The 15,421-nt window shown below is 43.7% G+C and overlaps 1 protein-coding gene across 4 annotated transcripts in view; it reads left to right on the forward strand.

The window, feature by feature from the left end:
* Nucleotides 1-15,421, forward strand: part of PRKAG2 (protein kinase AMP-activated non-catalytic subunit gamma 2) — a 211,618-nt gene that overhangs the window by 71,114 nt on the left and 125,083 nt on the right. For 3 of the 4 annotated variants that reach the window (XM_032675097.1, XM_032675117.1, XM_032675106.1), the window contains exon 3: nt 7,060-7,339. In XM_032675097.1, coding sequence (XP_032530988.1) covers nt 7,060-7,339 — 280 coding nt within the window. Of the gene's footprint in view, nt 1-7,059; nt 7,340-7,392; nt 7,411-15,421 lie in introns of those variants that run through there. The other variant, XM_032675136.1, reaches the window with a different exon arrangement.

Consider the following 15,421-nt stretch of genomic DNA (forward strand, 5'->3'; position numbering starts at 1 on the left):
AATTTGTAGTTCATTCAAAAAATGAGAGGGGGGAGACAGTGGTAAATTTGAGCAAGAAAGTCTCTGATGCAGAATTACCTGAATCCCTTAAAACACATTTTGCAAACTAACAGCCCACCTCAATTTGGCCAACTTAGTTACACTTAGGCACAAATAATGTAGATCTTTGGGGAGTCTTTTATAAAGCCTTGGTAATATTTTGAAAAATAGCTGTAGGTGGTCAGCTATACATGAACTCAGGATGTGACTTGATGGTTAAAGGATTAATTTGGGTTCTGGATATATGGTCAGATCAGACTTTGTCGGAGTAGTGACTCCAATATTGAAGGACTCCAAGTAGTGTTTTCTCCTGCTGCTTGTCCCAGGACTGGTTTTGTTTGTCCAGCAACTCATGGCAATGGCACAAGCAACCCCTGAAACAGGAAGGAGAAGAAAAAAAAAGCCATTTTCAGCCCCCCTTCACTGGATAATAAATCTCCTTTTGATTTATTTTTTTCCACAGTATTTAATTGTCTGTTTCTTTATGAGCAGCAAGCATAGGGAGCATGTCCTGGGTAGTACCACAGCCTTGGCAGAGGGCACCTACAGTGGGATCAGGGAGCCTCAGGGCAAGGGCATGTAGGACAACCACTGCACTGTCATGTGCATGGCTCCTCCCCATCCACCACTTTAAAATAAAGACAGGTAGGGGTCAGGAAGTGGACAGGGAACCAGCACTGCTTTCACCTTTCCTGACTCCTGCTTCTGCCTTTGAGCAGCCCTGCTCACTGCTGGAAGCCTTCCCCTGACCATGTGTACAGCAGTGCAGAGCTCCCAGAGCCTGCCAGAGCAGCCAGCCAGCCTCATCCCATTGTATTGTAATTTGGGAAAGTGTCACTGTACTTTAGTTTTGGGAAGTGACATCTCTGACCCCGTAAAATACGATGTCATCTCAATTGTTACTGCTCATGTGGAACCAAGGGAACTGGTGGTGCTGAATGTGACCACATGGTGCCTGGGAGAGTAAGTCCTTCATTACCTTTCAGCCTAATGAAGTCAGCTCTTGTGCCTCTGTGAGCTCTTTTATTCCAGCAGAATGAGAGAATCATCCAATTAACTTTATCAAAGGGCTTTTTTATTGAGATTCAGTGGAAGGGCAGGAAACAAGTGCAGACGTCTATCTGGTGTATCATCTCTAATTGTGTTTACTGTCCCTGTCAAGGATGGTGGGAGGTAATTCCTTTTCTGTTACTTGTCTTTCAAAAAAAATTTTAAGTGAGGAGGCAAAATAAAGGTCAAATAACTCACTGTTGTAAAAGCAAACAAAACTCAAATGCTCCATAAATGTCCTCACTGTTCGGATTTGGAGAAGAAAGGAACGGAGCTCAGGAGCATTTAATAACTTTCACTTAAGTTCAGAAGGATTTTTAAAAGCTTTTTAGCTTGAGCCCATTTGTATTCCTGACAGATTGTTTTTTTCAGCCTATTCTGAAGAATGAAACTAAATTCACCAAAAACTGAAAAAGAGCCAGAGATTTTTCAGGGAGAGCATCCTCTGGGGAAATCTGTGTGTCCAAACAAGGACCTGTTGCTGGAGCACCCTGGCAGGGCAGCAGAGGAGATGGCTGGGAAGAGGTGCTGTGGCAGGGTCATGGGTTTCCCTGACTCTGTCACAGCCTCTGCCTATCCGTGGTCAGGGTCTTCTCAGCAGAGCTAGTTCATTTTTCTGGGCACGTTGCTTTGGCAGGACACTTCTCTTCCCTGCAGTTAAGTGGTCCTTAAATTTTAGGTTGGGACCAGAAATGTCTCCTTAGAGAGGACTTCATTTGGCAGAAAGGGGGGGATCAGATTTTCAATGGCAAGCATGGGAAAGAAAATAACAATGTTGGGAAAATTTCTGCCCGTGGCAGGACTGAGATGGGTGGTGTGAGGATGACGAGAGACTAGTTTGTGGTGAAGTATGAATAGTTTGGCATCTTGGCCCATTGCATTGGGGATTATCATATGGTAGTGATTAAATGCATCTCAATTTTCTTGTAAAGTAGGATGAAGGATTGCAAGTCAGGTATGAAAACAGATGAAAGAAAAGATTGCAGGCTGGTATTGAAAAGATGACTGTGTTGGGTGGAGAGACAGAACTGATGGAGTTACCTGGGTCTTTGCTAGTAAGGCCGAGACAAAAATTAGAAGCATTTTAATCAAATTTGTTGGATGCGAAGAGAGGTGGTTTTTCCATCATAGGGAATGACTTCATACAGGAAGACTTGAATGACCTTGAGGATTGATAATTCTTAACAGCACAAGGTTATGTTAACCAGGGCAATAAGTAAAAGAGGTCAGGGAGTGTTCTCTTGGCCTGAAAACCAGGGCACAGTTAAACTCTTGCACCCACTACAGCAGGGTGGCCACGTGCAACCTGGGACTGTCCCTGGCTTGTGCTCTCTCTGAGTGGCACCTGAGGAGTGCTTACAGCATGGAATAAATCCCAATCAGATGGTGGGTGAGCAGGGAAGCCACATGGACCACTGCTCAATGGTTCAAGCCTCTGTCCAGCTGTTTCATTCACTGCCATGGGGTAGCCTGGCACTGGTAGTTATTTATATTGGGAATTTGTCATCCTGGAGTTTGTCTGTTGAAAACAGAGATGAGAGTCTGTTGGTCCATCATCACAGCATGACTCTGAGCCACTAATGTGGGTAGCTAGGAGAAAGGAAGAAGAGATTAGGAAGAGGGAAAGATTCCATCATCCAGGTGAAATGACAGGGGCAGCTTTCAGTGTTATTTCTTGCAGTGAAATCTTCCAGAGCTGTTCAATGTGGCACAAGTGCCACACTATCACTTCACGTTTTGTTCAAAAAATTGAATGTTATGTCTGCCAGATGCCAAGCACTGTAAGACATTTATTTTCAACAATGGACACTTTTGAATGTGTTTTAGAAACCTGCCTGTGATCATTTAGTGTGTACAACAGAGCAGAGTCTCTCCCCAGTCCCCAGCTGCGGAGCCTTTTGTGCTCCAAAGCATGAAAACTGGTAGCATCTTAGAGCGTTTTAGGAGATATTTACTGAGTGCTGTGTAAGGTAACTGGTTTAGCCTTGGACAGCACATCTGATGTAGCTGCTCAGTTACTTCACCTCCCCAGGGAGCACAGTGCTGTAGGCTGAGGGTAGGGCTACATTGGCACTACTGACAGGCTGCTGATTAAGCCCCATTCCAGCTGCACTGTTCTCTGCAGGCATGAGATCAGGAGCTGACGTTTCTCTCCAACATAAGTTTTAAGGTTTAAGGAGTCCAAAGCTGGGCATGGAGCTCCAAGATCCCATCTATGCTTTGCACAAAGCCAGGTAATGTTTTGTTGCTGGTTGGTTGTTTTGTTGTGATTTTTTTTTTTTTTAATTAGGTGAATAGTCGTAGTACTTAGAGGAATTTTTCAATTTGTTTGATTGGACCTTATTTGTTTATTGATTTGTGTTGTACTTGCATTGTGGGTTTGGAGTCCTTATCTCCAACAGACCAATCTGTTCAGGATCAAATGAGTCGTTTTGCCATGTGCATTTATATTGGTTTTTAAGTGTGTTTCATATTTCTGCCCAGTCTCACTTTACTGCTTCTCCTGGACCAAAACAAAGTGATTCACAATGTGAGAAACCAGGGGTGTGATACTTTTATTTTGCTGCTACAGCTCGGCTGGGGGCATAGTTGTCTTTCCAAAGCACTTGTGGAAGTTTTCTGCCCACCTGCTTGTCATAGCTTCAGGAAACGAGCCCAAAAAGCCTGAAGAACAGGCTGACAATCCATCTAGCTGCGTAACGTGCCTCTGGCATCACTGCCATTTGTCACACCCGGTCTGCATGGGATGGTGGGGTCTATTCTACAGCAGAGATTCTTCTGCATTCCCAGCTGAAGCATGAAAATGAACATTGCCTTGTGACTTTCTGATACACTCTGATAACTGTTGTTGCTGCTGATTTCACTCATGGAAGCGCCTTTTAAAACTCGCAATCGTCTTTTAAAACTCACAATCCATTAGCCACAAATGATATTCCGAGAAAGCAATCCTGCTGTAATTCCCAGAGCAAAATCACAGGTATTTATCCACTTTGATGGTGGGTGTAACCTGCGTGTAATTAACATGTGCAGCAGCTGGGGAAGAATTCAATGTGGTAATTTCCTTTAATTTAGTAGTATGCACATGTGTACTCAGCAACGTGCCCCTGGTGCTCTGACAATTAGTTAATTCATCTGCTTGGCACGATGGAGAGAAGGCAACTGGTTGTGATTGCGGTAAATAAATAAAAGCATCCCACTGCTTCAGCTCAGAATCGGAGAACAATTTGCTTTTGTGTCTGACTTGTGCATACAAGGGAATACTGACGTTTTTGACAAATTATTGCTTGACATTTTGCATCTCTAGAATTGCTGTAGTGTGTAAGGACACCACGCTCTTTTTAAAGTGTCTCCTATCAGTGTGTCATTTTAACCAAACAAGCATGCAAAAAAGATAACAGGAAATATTAAGGGTAGCACCAGAATGGCATCCTCCTCTTGGCTTCACAAATGTCATGGCTTGTCACTTTAGGAAAAATTACAATTAACTTACCATCCTGGAAACAGTCCTAAACTACAGCAGCAGCAGCAGTGGCAGATTTGTTTTATGATTAAAATAAGCTTGAAAATGTTCTTACTCCCCACTTCCAGGCAGTAGTTTGGCAGCAGACCTGTTTAAATTGCAATGCAAGAGGAGGTGCCGTCGAGCTACTTGGTTGTTTCCTGTAGTTGTGAAGAGAACAAAGTATAAGTAGTCTCAGATGATTTACAGATTATATTTTAGTAAAGTTAATGAGCTTTTATGAAAAAGCTATCACTTTGGGACTATTTTACCCATGACAAAAGTGCAGTTTGTTTATTAATTTCCTAGAGTGTGGTTATTACTCCAGGTCTCAGTTGAGGGACTGTGCCCTGTTATTCTTGATAAATACTCACCAGGAGACAGTCTGTGTGCTGGAGGACTTAGAGTAGGAGTAGAGGAGATACAGTCCTCATGGCAGAAGGGATGTGTAACGTGAAATGAGTTTTCAAGATTGCACATAGAATTCGTGACAGAGCTTGGAGGCAATCCTGAGGCTCAGGACACTGCATGAAGTATGAAACAATACTTTTTTTTCTCTTATGGAAACTGTCCAGAGCCTGTTGTTGCTTTTGGTACCTATTGCTTCAGTTAAAATTGATTTATCTTTTTCCGAAAGTGTCCCCTTAAGGGCAACTGCTCCCCTAATTCATCTGCAATGGACAGGTTTATTTTTCAGATATTTTTGTCCACACTGTCAAAATAAGTGTGCAGGTATAAAAAGTTGTTCTGTCTCTTGTCGGACATCTCTGTGCTGTGCAGAAGAGCACAGAGCAGAATTTATCATCCAACCAGGGCTGTGCTGGCACATCTCTGTGCCCCTCCTAGTGACCCACACTTTTTGTGTCCATCTCCCAGACCAAGTGCCACTCGCCTTTTAGGTTAGAAACCTTCCCAAAAGGGAGTTCACACTCTCTATGGGACCTTCTGTAGTTCCCATGCAGCAGGACCCCCTCCAGCTCTGTCCCATCCGAAGTGGAAAGAGGACCTGGTCCAAAATGCACAGGCAGGAGACAGAAAGGACTCCAAGAAGTGGGATCCTGGGTTAGGGAGGGAGCAGCTTTTTGGGCATTGTGCTGCTCATGACATATTTCTACAAGTGTTTTGGAGCTGTGGCTAAATGTTATTTTGGAAAGGGAGTTAATTGCATGTGTTTTAAACTTGGCTGACTATTTTTAGCTGGATTCATACACACAAGCCCTTCACTGATCCAGAGGAGGGCACACATGCCTATGAGGCTTTCTCTCATCTAAGTCATCCTAATAAAAGATGCTGTTTTTCCCTACAATGACTCCCATGGCAACAACACTCATACCTAACTAGACTGACAAACATCAGGAGGCATCTTCACGTGTAGAAGTTGCTGTGTGCTCCATCCCTCCTGGTTTGTGTTGAGTAATTGGGAAGAGAGGAGCAGGAGTGCGAAGAGCTTGAAGCTCAATGGCACACGGTGCCTCTGGGTACATCCACCATGTCCTTCACTTACACATTCCCTGGAGACCTGAAACCCATGTCTGCCTTTTGCCTAGAACAGAGCCCTTCATTCATGAGAAATGCCCCCAGCTAAAATAGCAGCCTTATACCCACAGAAGTACTTTGTGCATCCAGAAGGAAATAAACTCTACATATAGCCCAGGCACAGGCAAATCCCACAGGGGTTGTGGTTCAGCTTCTGTTAATTGTGTGGGGGGAGAATTTAATCTTTGCTCCTTTTTTTTGTTGTTTGTTTTTCTGAATTCTCTTTTCCCCCTCACTGGGCGAGCCTGCACAGTGCAGGGCTGTGTCGTACACAGGAGCTGGAAAGTCAGCACAGGTCCCAAAAGGGATACAGCTGTTAGAAAGGTCATATCCCAGCTCAGGTAATTAACAGGAACGTCATCACTCTAAAATGGTTGCTCTATTTTTGGGATTGGAGTTGCAGTCCCACAGTTGTGGCTGTGGCAGACGTCACAGGGACCTGTCAGGCATCTGGGGACTTGTGTGCTGTGCTGAGTCACATCACGTGAGGGAGGTTTAAGTACTGTACTCTGAGTGCTTAAACTCGTGAGGAAGACTTCGGGGCACCATGTTCCCTTAACTGCAGTCATTCATTGCCTTAAATAAATTCATTGCCAGTCATCTTTCGGTTGCCCGAGGAAGGAAGAGGGATGTGTGGCAAATAAAAACAGTGAAGAAAGTCCTACATTATATGTGTGATGATAATAAAATGTTTGCACACACGTTGAAGTTTTTCTGTGAGACCCAGGGTGTCTTTAAGAGCAAGGGGCACCAAGAGGTGCCACACACACACACCTGCATGTCGGTGGAGGCAGGCACTGGGGAGGGTGAGGTCTGGCTAATCCACCACCCCAGCAAACAGGAGTTGGCTCTGTTGAGACAAGTTCAGAGATCCTGAAATGAACCGAATTAATGTTGATTTTTCTTTTTTTTCTTCCTTTTTCTCTCCTCCTCAGGTGGAAGAAAACTACTCTACCGGCAGCCCTTCAAAAGGCCTTTTCTCAAAAGGGCTCCAGAACCGACCTTCCAGCCCCGTTTCTGCCCCTGTGAGATCCAAACATAGCCCTGGCTCACCCAAAACAGTGTTCCCCTTCCCTTACCAGGAGTCTCCCCCACGCTCCCCACGCCGAATGAGCTTCAGTGGGATCTTCAGGTCCTCCTCCAAAGAGTCCTCCCCCAGTTCTAACCCGTCTACCTCTCCTGGGGGCATCAAGTTTTTCTCCAGATCAAGAAAAAGTAAGAAATTGCTCATGTTATTTCAGGAAGATACCTCTGGGCTTGGCCCATTCTTTACCTGCGGTAGTGAAGTAAGTGCAGATGAGGCATGTGCTAATTGTTCGTTATCGCTTTCACTGACCATGTGTTGTGGGTTTTTGACTTACTGGCCATTAGTTGTGACCTCTGCAGGGCCAGGGACACCTCACAGACACCCACACAGGGCTGAGGAGGGAAATCACACTTCTAAGCTTTACTTAGAAATGCTGTGTCCACATTAGTGGGAGTTTTCTGGGTGGTTTCGCTGAGGCTGGTTGGACTTCAGTGCTGGGGCTCAAGAACAGCTGGAGACATTCCTGGGGTGTGTGGTGGAGGTGGGCACTGAAATGACATCCCTCAGGAGTGCAGGGAGACTCGCTTCTGTAGAAGCAAGATCCTATAGAGAATTTCAGCTGGTTTTTTTTAACTGGTATTTCTTTGCCCTACCTGTTGTGGGAAGGGAAAGGGACCTTTACTGGATGAAAGTAAATGATATGTGTTTCCAATCAAATGACCATTAAAGGAGGTGTCTGAGCTCCTCTTCCAGAATGTGAAAGGCATTGGAAACCTCTGTGGTTCAGAGCACTTGCCTGCTTTATACTGGGCACAAATTTTACGTCTTCAGGATCCTGTGAGCTGATAACACACCGTTAGAACTCAGAAATGAGCAGGATTGAGAACATGCTTTGATTTCAAAACTTTCTTACTGGATAAAGTTTCCCAGTGCTGGTCGACAGACCAAACCTGGTCTACCCAAGGGGTTAGTGGCTGTGGGAAGGGAGCAGAGTTACAGGGGAAACAGAGGAATAATGTCTTGCCACAGAGGGTGCTGGATTGTCAGACCACAGTGAGTCTGTGAAGAGAAGAAATAATGATAAATTTTTGGCAAATCTTTCTGACAATGTAGGTACAGAATTGGTGATGCATATACCTGTGTTGGGCTGTATGTTTCCTGAAATGTGTTGATGGCTTTCAGTGACTTTTAAATAGCAGAGAGACCCCCTTGTTTTTCTTAATCAGGTTTTTTTCTTGAAAATATGGGGTTTAATCAGAAAAAGGAATTTCATAGTGATTTTTGTGTAATAAGAACACAACAAAACAAACACGTATAGGATTTTTCTTCGTGTTTATCAGAAATTCTGCTGCAGCTTGATTGAAATGGCATCTTTTCCAGTCCTTGCCTCTACCTAAAACACTTCCAGGAGATTGAAAGTAAGAGTCAGTCTTCCTGAAGGACTCAGAGTAGGCTCCAAGCATCATTTCTCTTCAAGAACATTTGTTCTTCCCTTCTTGAAGTTTAAGTATGCTTTGTATGCTCCCTTCTTGTTTAGACCTCACCGTAATTGAAATCCATCTAAACTCTTTTTGCCACTCCACTTAGGTTTAAATATTACATTTAAATATTGGCAATATAATGCTGATGGAGAACACAGAGAAGGGCTCACTGCTGCACAAACAGCAGCAGTACAGACTGCAGAGCAAAGCCATCCTGCGACTTTGCAATCAAGTTGCCCGAGCAGCCAGCACTATTTAAGTCCTAGATAGGTACAACAGAATATTAAATAAAGGAATCTCCCAGGAGTCAGCAAAATCCTTTTGATAAGGTCACATCACTACTGCAGGAGCAGGCTTGGAGTGGGGCCATGCTATATTTGAGCTAACAGAAAATACCCATGACCCTGCTGCTCCAGAGAGGGTTGCAGGAATTGCACTGGGCTCAGGTGTTCATGGTCTTTTGTTCCTAAGGCAGGAAGGACAGCCTCTAGGAAAGAGAGTGATGATTACAATGATTACAATTGGTGTTTAAATTGATAACTCTTCCCTTTCTGCAGATTTTTGCAAAACAAAATGTTTCTTGCCATGTGCTTTCACATCATTTAGCTCTCTTATGGAAAGATGAATGCAGATACACATCCTTTACTACCAGAGTAAAGTAGATTTTATTCAGAATGTGCTAAACAGGTGTTGGTAGTGAATTATACTCTTAGACTTTATTACATTTAATTAACTTTTATCGAATTTTATTTAACAAAACCTTTTCAGGACTTCAGGAAAAGTATGGGTTAGTGTTTCTGCTGTGTGATGTGGTTTCTCATAGGCAGTACTTCTGCATTCTGCTACTTCACAAATAAAAAGTAACCCCATGCACTACAGAACAGTAAGTTAATTGGTTACCTGCCACTCAAAACAAAGTCTCTGTGGCTTGAACAGCATTTCCTGAGAGACAAGACTTCTCAGACACTCCTCAGACCAGATACCTCAGACCTTTGCAAAGATGCTGTGCTGAAGACCTCTGAGAAGAGCTAAACCAGCATGTGACTCCATGTTTCTGAAGGTGCTTAAATGCTTCATTGCTCAAAATTGTCACAGCCTATATGATTAAAGTGCCATTTTCTCAAGCAGCTTGGAATAGCTGTTTTAAAAGTGGATGGGACTTGGGTTGCTTTATCAGTTCTGAAACTGTGAGTGTACTGATATCAGCTGGACTTGTCGTGCTTGCCTGACTTCACAGCCCCGCTGGTGCTGGGTCAATAGTATTAAAATTAAAAATAACTGTGTGCTGGACTGCACTAGGAGGAGGATCACCAGCAGGTCAAGGGAAGTCATCCTCCCCCTCTGCTCAGCACCAGTGAGACACATCAGCAGTACTGGGTCCAGTTCAGGGCTTCCCAGTACAAGAGAGACGGGGACATGCTGGTCCAGCAAAGGGTCACTGTGTTGCTCAGGGGCTGTGCATGTGGTGTAGGGAGGAGAAGTCTTCACTTACCTAGTGGGGTTATGGAGAAGACAGTGCCAGGCATTTTAGGGATGCCCAGAGAAAGTGCAGGAATCAGCAAGGGAAACCCCAGGCACGTGAAAGAAAAATGTTCTTGGAGGAGGTCGTATGGCAGCAGAGGTCCAGAGGGGCTGTGAAATTGCTGCCCTTGCAGATTTTAGGAAGTCAACTGGACAAGATTCTGAGCACCCCAATTTAAAGTTGCTTTGAGGAGGGATCAGACCAGAGGCCTGCTGACATCTCCTCCCAGCTGTGGATCTTCTGGGAAACTCTGCACTGGAACCTTCCCTTTGGGTTTATAGCAGATCTGTATTTTATCCAGGCAATCTGCAATTAAACAAAAAGGCACTAGATGAAAATACACAAGGACTTGGGGTTTCTTTTTGTCCCCCAGTTTACCTGAATTGAGTCTGTGCTGCACTCCTTTCCCTGTCATCATGGAGCAGTATGTGGGGGAAAGTAGATGCAGTCTTTGTTTTAAATAACATACCCTGTCTTCCCTCCACTTCCTCCTCCCACGCATTGTTCAAAACACAGACTAACCTGTTACTCCACATATTCCTTGTTTTCCTTGGAAGCAGCTTCTTCCTAGCTTGTTTTCATTTTAAAGACTATGTGTGGTATTCACAGTGCTTTCTTTCCCATGTAGTTACTCTTTTCCCAGCTAAGTTGTTTTTCCTTTTGAATATATGCAGTTTAGGAAGGGTTAGGGTAGGACAATATTAAAACAGAAAGTGATTTGCAGACATGAAACTTAAAATATTTTCCACTTCAGGCTGGGAGTTTAAAGCTTTTGCTAATCTTCAGTGTTGTATCACTGGTTTTGGCAGTAGCCAAAAGATGAGCTTTGTGCCTTTTCACTTTGGTTACCCCAGTTCAGCATCCGGTCATAACCTTACAGCTCTGATCTGACAAAAGATTCGCCTTGAAAGGAAAAATACCTTCCCACAACGTGTACTTGGCTGCCAGACACTTCAGGTATTTTGTAAGTACAGCTTTGAAACAGTAAACTGGTGGCTGGGGCTTCACATCCAGCATCCCTCCTTTGTAAAGGCAATAAATTCACCTCAGGCCCCTCTGGAAGAGGCTCTGCAGGGACATTTTTGGGTGAGGTGTGTGCTTGGTCAGTGGTGCAGCCCCTTCATTTTGGGAAGTTCCCTGCAGAAAAATCCAAGACGTCTCTTTGCGTGCTGGGTTTCTGTGCACGTGCTCTGAAATTTAATTCTTGGCTTTTTGATTTCTTTTTTTTTGTCAGAATTTCTTTGCAATAGCACTTGTTAGACCGACAATTGAAAGCTGAGTAAGGATTGGGGATGAATTAAGCTTGGCTTTGAGGTGGTGCAGAGGACTTGATAATGCTGTTCCCCCACACTGTGACTCTTGGTAGGTTCAGTCCCCCCCCAGCACTGCCCACCTTTTACCTCCCAGAGCCTTCTGCAAGCAGAGACTTGGCTCTGTGAGATGTACAGCTCAGTGCCTGGGGTTTACCCATCAGTGTGGGCACGTGAGCAGCCATAAAACATTAAAAGAATTACATTTTAATTGGATATGAAAAAAAATTAGTAAATTAGTGTGCCCTGTAGCTGGCAGGAGGCTTCTACAGACCTGACACTGATTTCACAGGTGTTTTACAAGGGACAACGGGAACAAAGGGTGAGTGAAGATGTGCAAGCTGAAGTCCTTGAAAAGTGATTTCGAAATTGGCATTGTGGAACTGCTTCCCAGTTTGTCTTAGGTTGGCTCAAAACTGCATGAACTACTCTCATGAAGCAGAACTTGGGACCTCTTGAGGCGTTATCGAGTCTTGGCTTTGCTGGGAGTGCATTTCCCTGGTGTGTCAGTTTGCATGAGCAGGTAGAAAGCCAAGAGAAAGAAGTGGCACATCTCAGTAAAGCAAACTGAGGTGATCCAAGGTAAACACGGAAGGATGACCTGCACTGGGAAAAAACACATTTCAGATTACAATTTTCTTGCACGAGCTCTCCCTCGCAGCCAATGCATGTACAAATGAATGAGAGCAACTTTATTGCACTGAGTGGAAATTAGGGGGTACCCCTGCAGATAGGGGTACCCTGAATATTATATTAGAAGTAGATGGTTTTATGATATTTAAGTAATTAAAATGTATCTTTTTCCATGGGCCTGAGTGCCCCATTTGAAGGACATCAGGTCATTTTCCAGTCCTGCTTCCCCTTCTGAAACCATCAGTTCAGGTAACAGCAATACTCATGTCACATTAATGGTGCTGTCAGTTTTACCAGCAAAGGAAATCAATTGAAAGGTTTCCATTGACCTAAAGCTTCGAGTGCATGTGGTGCATGGAATGAAAAGATAAATTTAGCTCAGAATTAAATGTTGTTTACAGAACTTTGAATTGAAAATTACACAACTTTCAAACACCTTGATGCTGATGATCAGATTTAAATCACAGTGAATTTGCACTGCATTTGAGGAAGGAGATGTTTTTCACTCTAAAGTTTTAATGTTCTACTTTCTCTTAGTAATTTTTCTCCTTCTGGCATTCAATACTGTTAACTGTGGTGCCTAAAATAATCCATAAGGAGGACTGCTGGTGTTCCCACAATAAAGATCCACATTGTATTCTTTTCAGAAGACTGTGAGATGCAATGCAGAATAGTTGTCATGTATCTTACTCTAATGATTTATTTTCTTTTAGAACATCTTGGTTACACGATGCCCTGTGTGAGAAAAGCCTATGACTGTACTAATTTTTACCCATAGATGGAGCAAGTAGCTCTCATTTGCAGTAACCCGGGGAAGAAATGGGGAAAACCCTGCAGCCTGTTTGTTGCCACATTCTGCTCTGCTCCCTTGAAGGTCTTTGGGTTGTGGCTGATCTGTGCTAAGACTTTTTTTCGATCTTTCAACTGAAATCCATTTCTCCCCAAGATTTTACTCCATATTCGTGACGTTTAGGTACCATCTTGCAGTGATGTGGAGTTTAGTCCAAGACAGGCTCTTGTGGAGCATCGGCAGCTGGGCACAGACATTCCATACACCATTGGCTCCAGCTGTTTCCCACCTTTACTCCTTAGGAATACCTTCCTGCAACACGGTGCTGTGCAGTGGGATGTCCTTCCTCTTGTCAGCTGCTGGAATCTGTATTTGGATCTTTCTTTGCTAAATCAGGACATTTATCCCATAGTCTTGGAGCCTTCCAGCCTTCAGTTCACAGTCCTCCTGCCTTCTGTAGCTGATGGGCACCAGGTGGGATGCCAGGGGGAAAAGGCATGAGGCAGCTTTGATTCCTGGCTGTGACTACCCTTGCCATGCAGGATGAGGGGAGCAATTTGGGAAAGGACAGGGCTGCTCAGTCCGGGTTCACCTTGGGAGGGTGGCATAGACTCTTCCATCATCATCCCATAAAACATAGAAAAGGAAAAAAGCTGTTTGTCTTGATTTATTTTCCAGTACTTATGTGCAAGAACATCTATTCATCATTTTTCAAGCTTGCTTTGCCCTCAGAGGGGCCAACACTGTTCATTTTGGTCTCATCTACGCTAGAAAAATGTGGTTAAAATGTGCCTATGGTGATTGTTCTTAGTTATTTGGAGATATCTTTCACTGTGCTTCCCTTTTCACTTTAGTTTCCCATGGTCAGTGTTGTCTGCACAGTGGGAGTACATCCAGTATCCTTTTATATTCCTCACCACTCTGTCTAGGGAAGAAGGATTTTTCAGACTGTCTTCAAATTCCTAATGATTTAGATGCCATCATAAAAAAAAAAAAAAAAAAAAAAAAAAGGGAAGTTTTTCAGTCTCTAACTTTCATCTGTAGGGTATGGGACAGACCTGTAAGCAGGTGTAATACCAACAATGTGTTATTGTCACTGATCTAATTCCTGTACTCCTGATTCTCTGTAGTCCAGCAAAGTCTTTCCATGCTGCTCTCTCTTTGACCAAAGTAATGTTTCCTTTGTCAAAGCAAAGGAGAACAGAGATGCCACTTTTTAAAAATTAATTGGTTTAGGATTTTCTGGCTCAGTGAGTTAATTGATTTGGGGTTTATTGTGAGTAAAATAATAAACACATCAGCTGGAGGAGGCTAGAAGTCATATTCTTCATTTAAAAAAACAGCCAAGGTCTTCTACTCATATTAGTAAACAGAGCATTGCTGGAAAAGTCTGAGTGTCAGGAACTAGCTGACTTATGACAATCCTAAATCCAGCAGTGGCAGCTGCCAAATGACAAACCTAAAGCCAGCAGAGAGCTTACAAAGTTCCCTGTGCCTGGCATCTCTGGGATGGATCAACAGACTTAACCACCTGCCCAACAGGGATGGATGGTTCTAGGTGGGGCACTAAGTGTTTAATGAAATCCAAATTTTCCTATTTTAGCTTTAAAACAAACAAACAAAAAGCGCTGTGGGTTGTTTGGTTTGGTTTTGTTGTTGTTTTGGATTTTTTTCCATACAGACTTCCTGCTATGCCCTTTTCTGTCGCAGTTCACCCTGTATTTGAAGGCTCTTCTGTATCTTAAAAAAAATCTCAGATTATGAAAAAGATTAATCAGTGTGTACTTGATACGTGAAACAAGTAGTCAGAGTCTCTGATGATCAGCCATCCAAACACCTCCATTTCTTAGTTAAATTATTTTGAACCTTGCCTTGGGGTTCCTGTAAGCACACTTTATTGGCAGGCAGCTATGGTGGGTTTCTTTGTAGTTTGCTTCTTGCAGCATCTCCTGCTGTTTACGGCTCTCGGAGCCCAAAATGTGGGAGCAGCTTTGGGAGCTCTGCGTGACACCGGACGGCAGTGACAAGTATGTGGGAGTAGCTGCTCCAGACAGAGTTGCACTGTGTGAGCCCAAACTGCATCTCCCTGGGAGCTGCTATATCATTGTGAAGCATAGGTGCCCTCCTGTGGGCATCCCACTGCTTCTCCTTGTGCGATGGAGAGGCTGGGATTGCCTTGCCTGCCTGGAGATGCTTTGGCTTAGGTTTTGAGCAGGATGCTGAGAATCTTTAATTATGCTTGCTGTTGGGGTGTTTTTTTTTCTGCTTCTAAGCCCATTCAAACAGTGGGGGCTAAAAGCATCCCTCCCTCCAACCTGTGTAACAGCTGCAATTTCAGCAGTTGTTCAGGAAACCAGCTTCTCATCCCAGAAGTGTTTGTCATTGCCCTCAAGTCAGGATATGGCCCTCAATATCAAGATAGACACTTCATTGTGTTGATAAATGCAGGGGCCCTAATGCAATTAATTTTTGACTGGGGAAGGCATGTGAAGGTAAGCTATTAATCAAATATTCTTCAACAAACGCCGTTATTT

The sequence above is a fragment of the Chiroxiphia lanceolata genome, chromosome 1, assembly GCF_009829145.1.
Source record: "Chiroxiphia lanceolata isolate bChiLan1 chromosome 1, bChiLan1.pri, whole genome shotgun sequence".
NCBI lineage: Eukaryota > Metazoa > Chordata > Aves > Passeriformes > Pipridae > Chiroxiphia > Chiroxiphia lanceolata.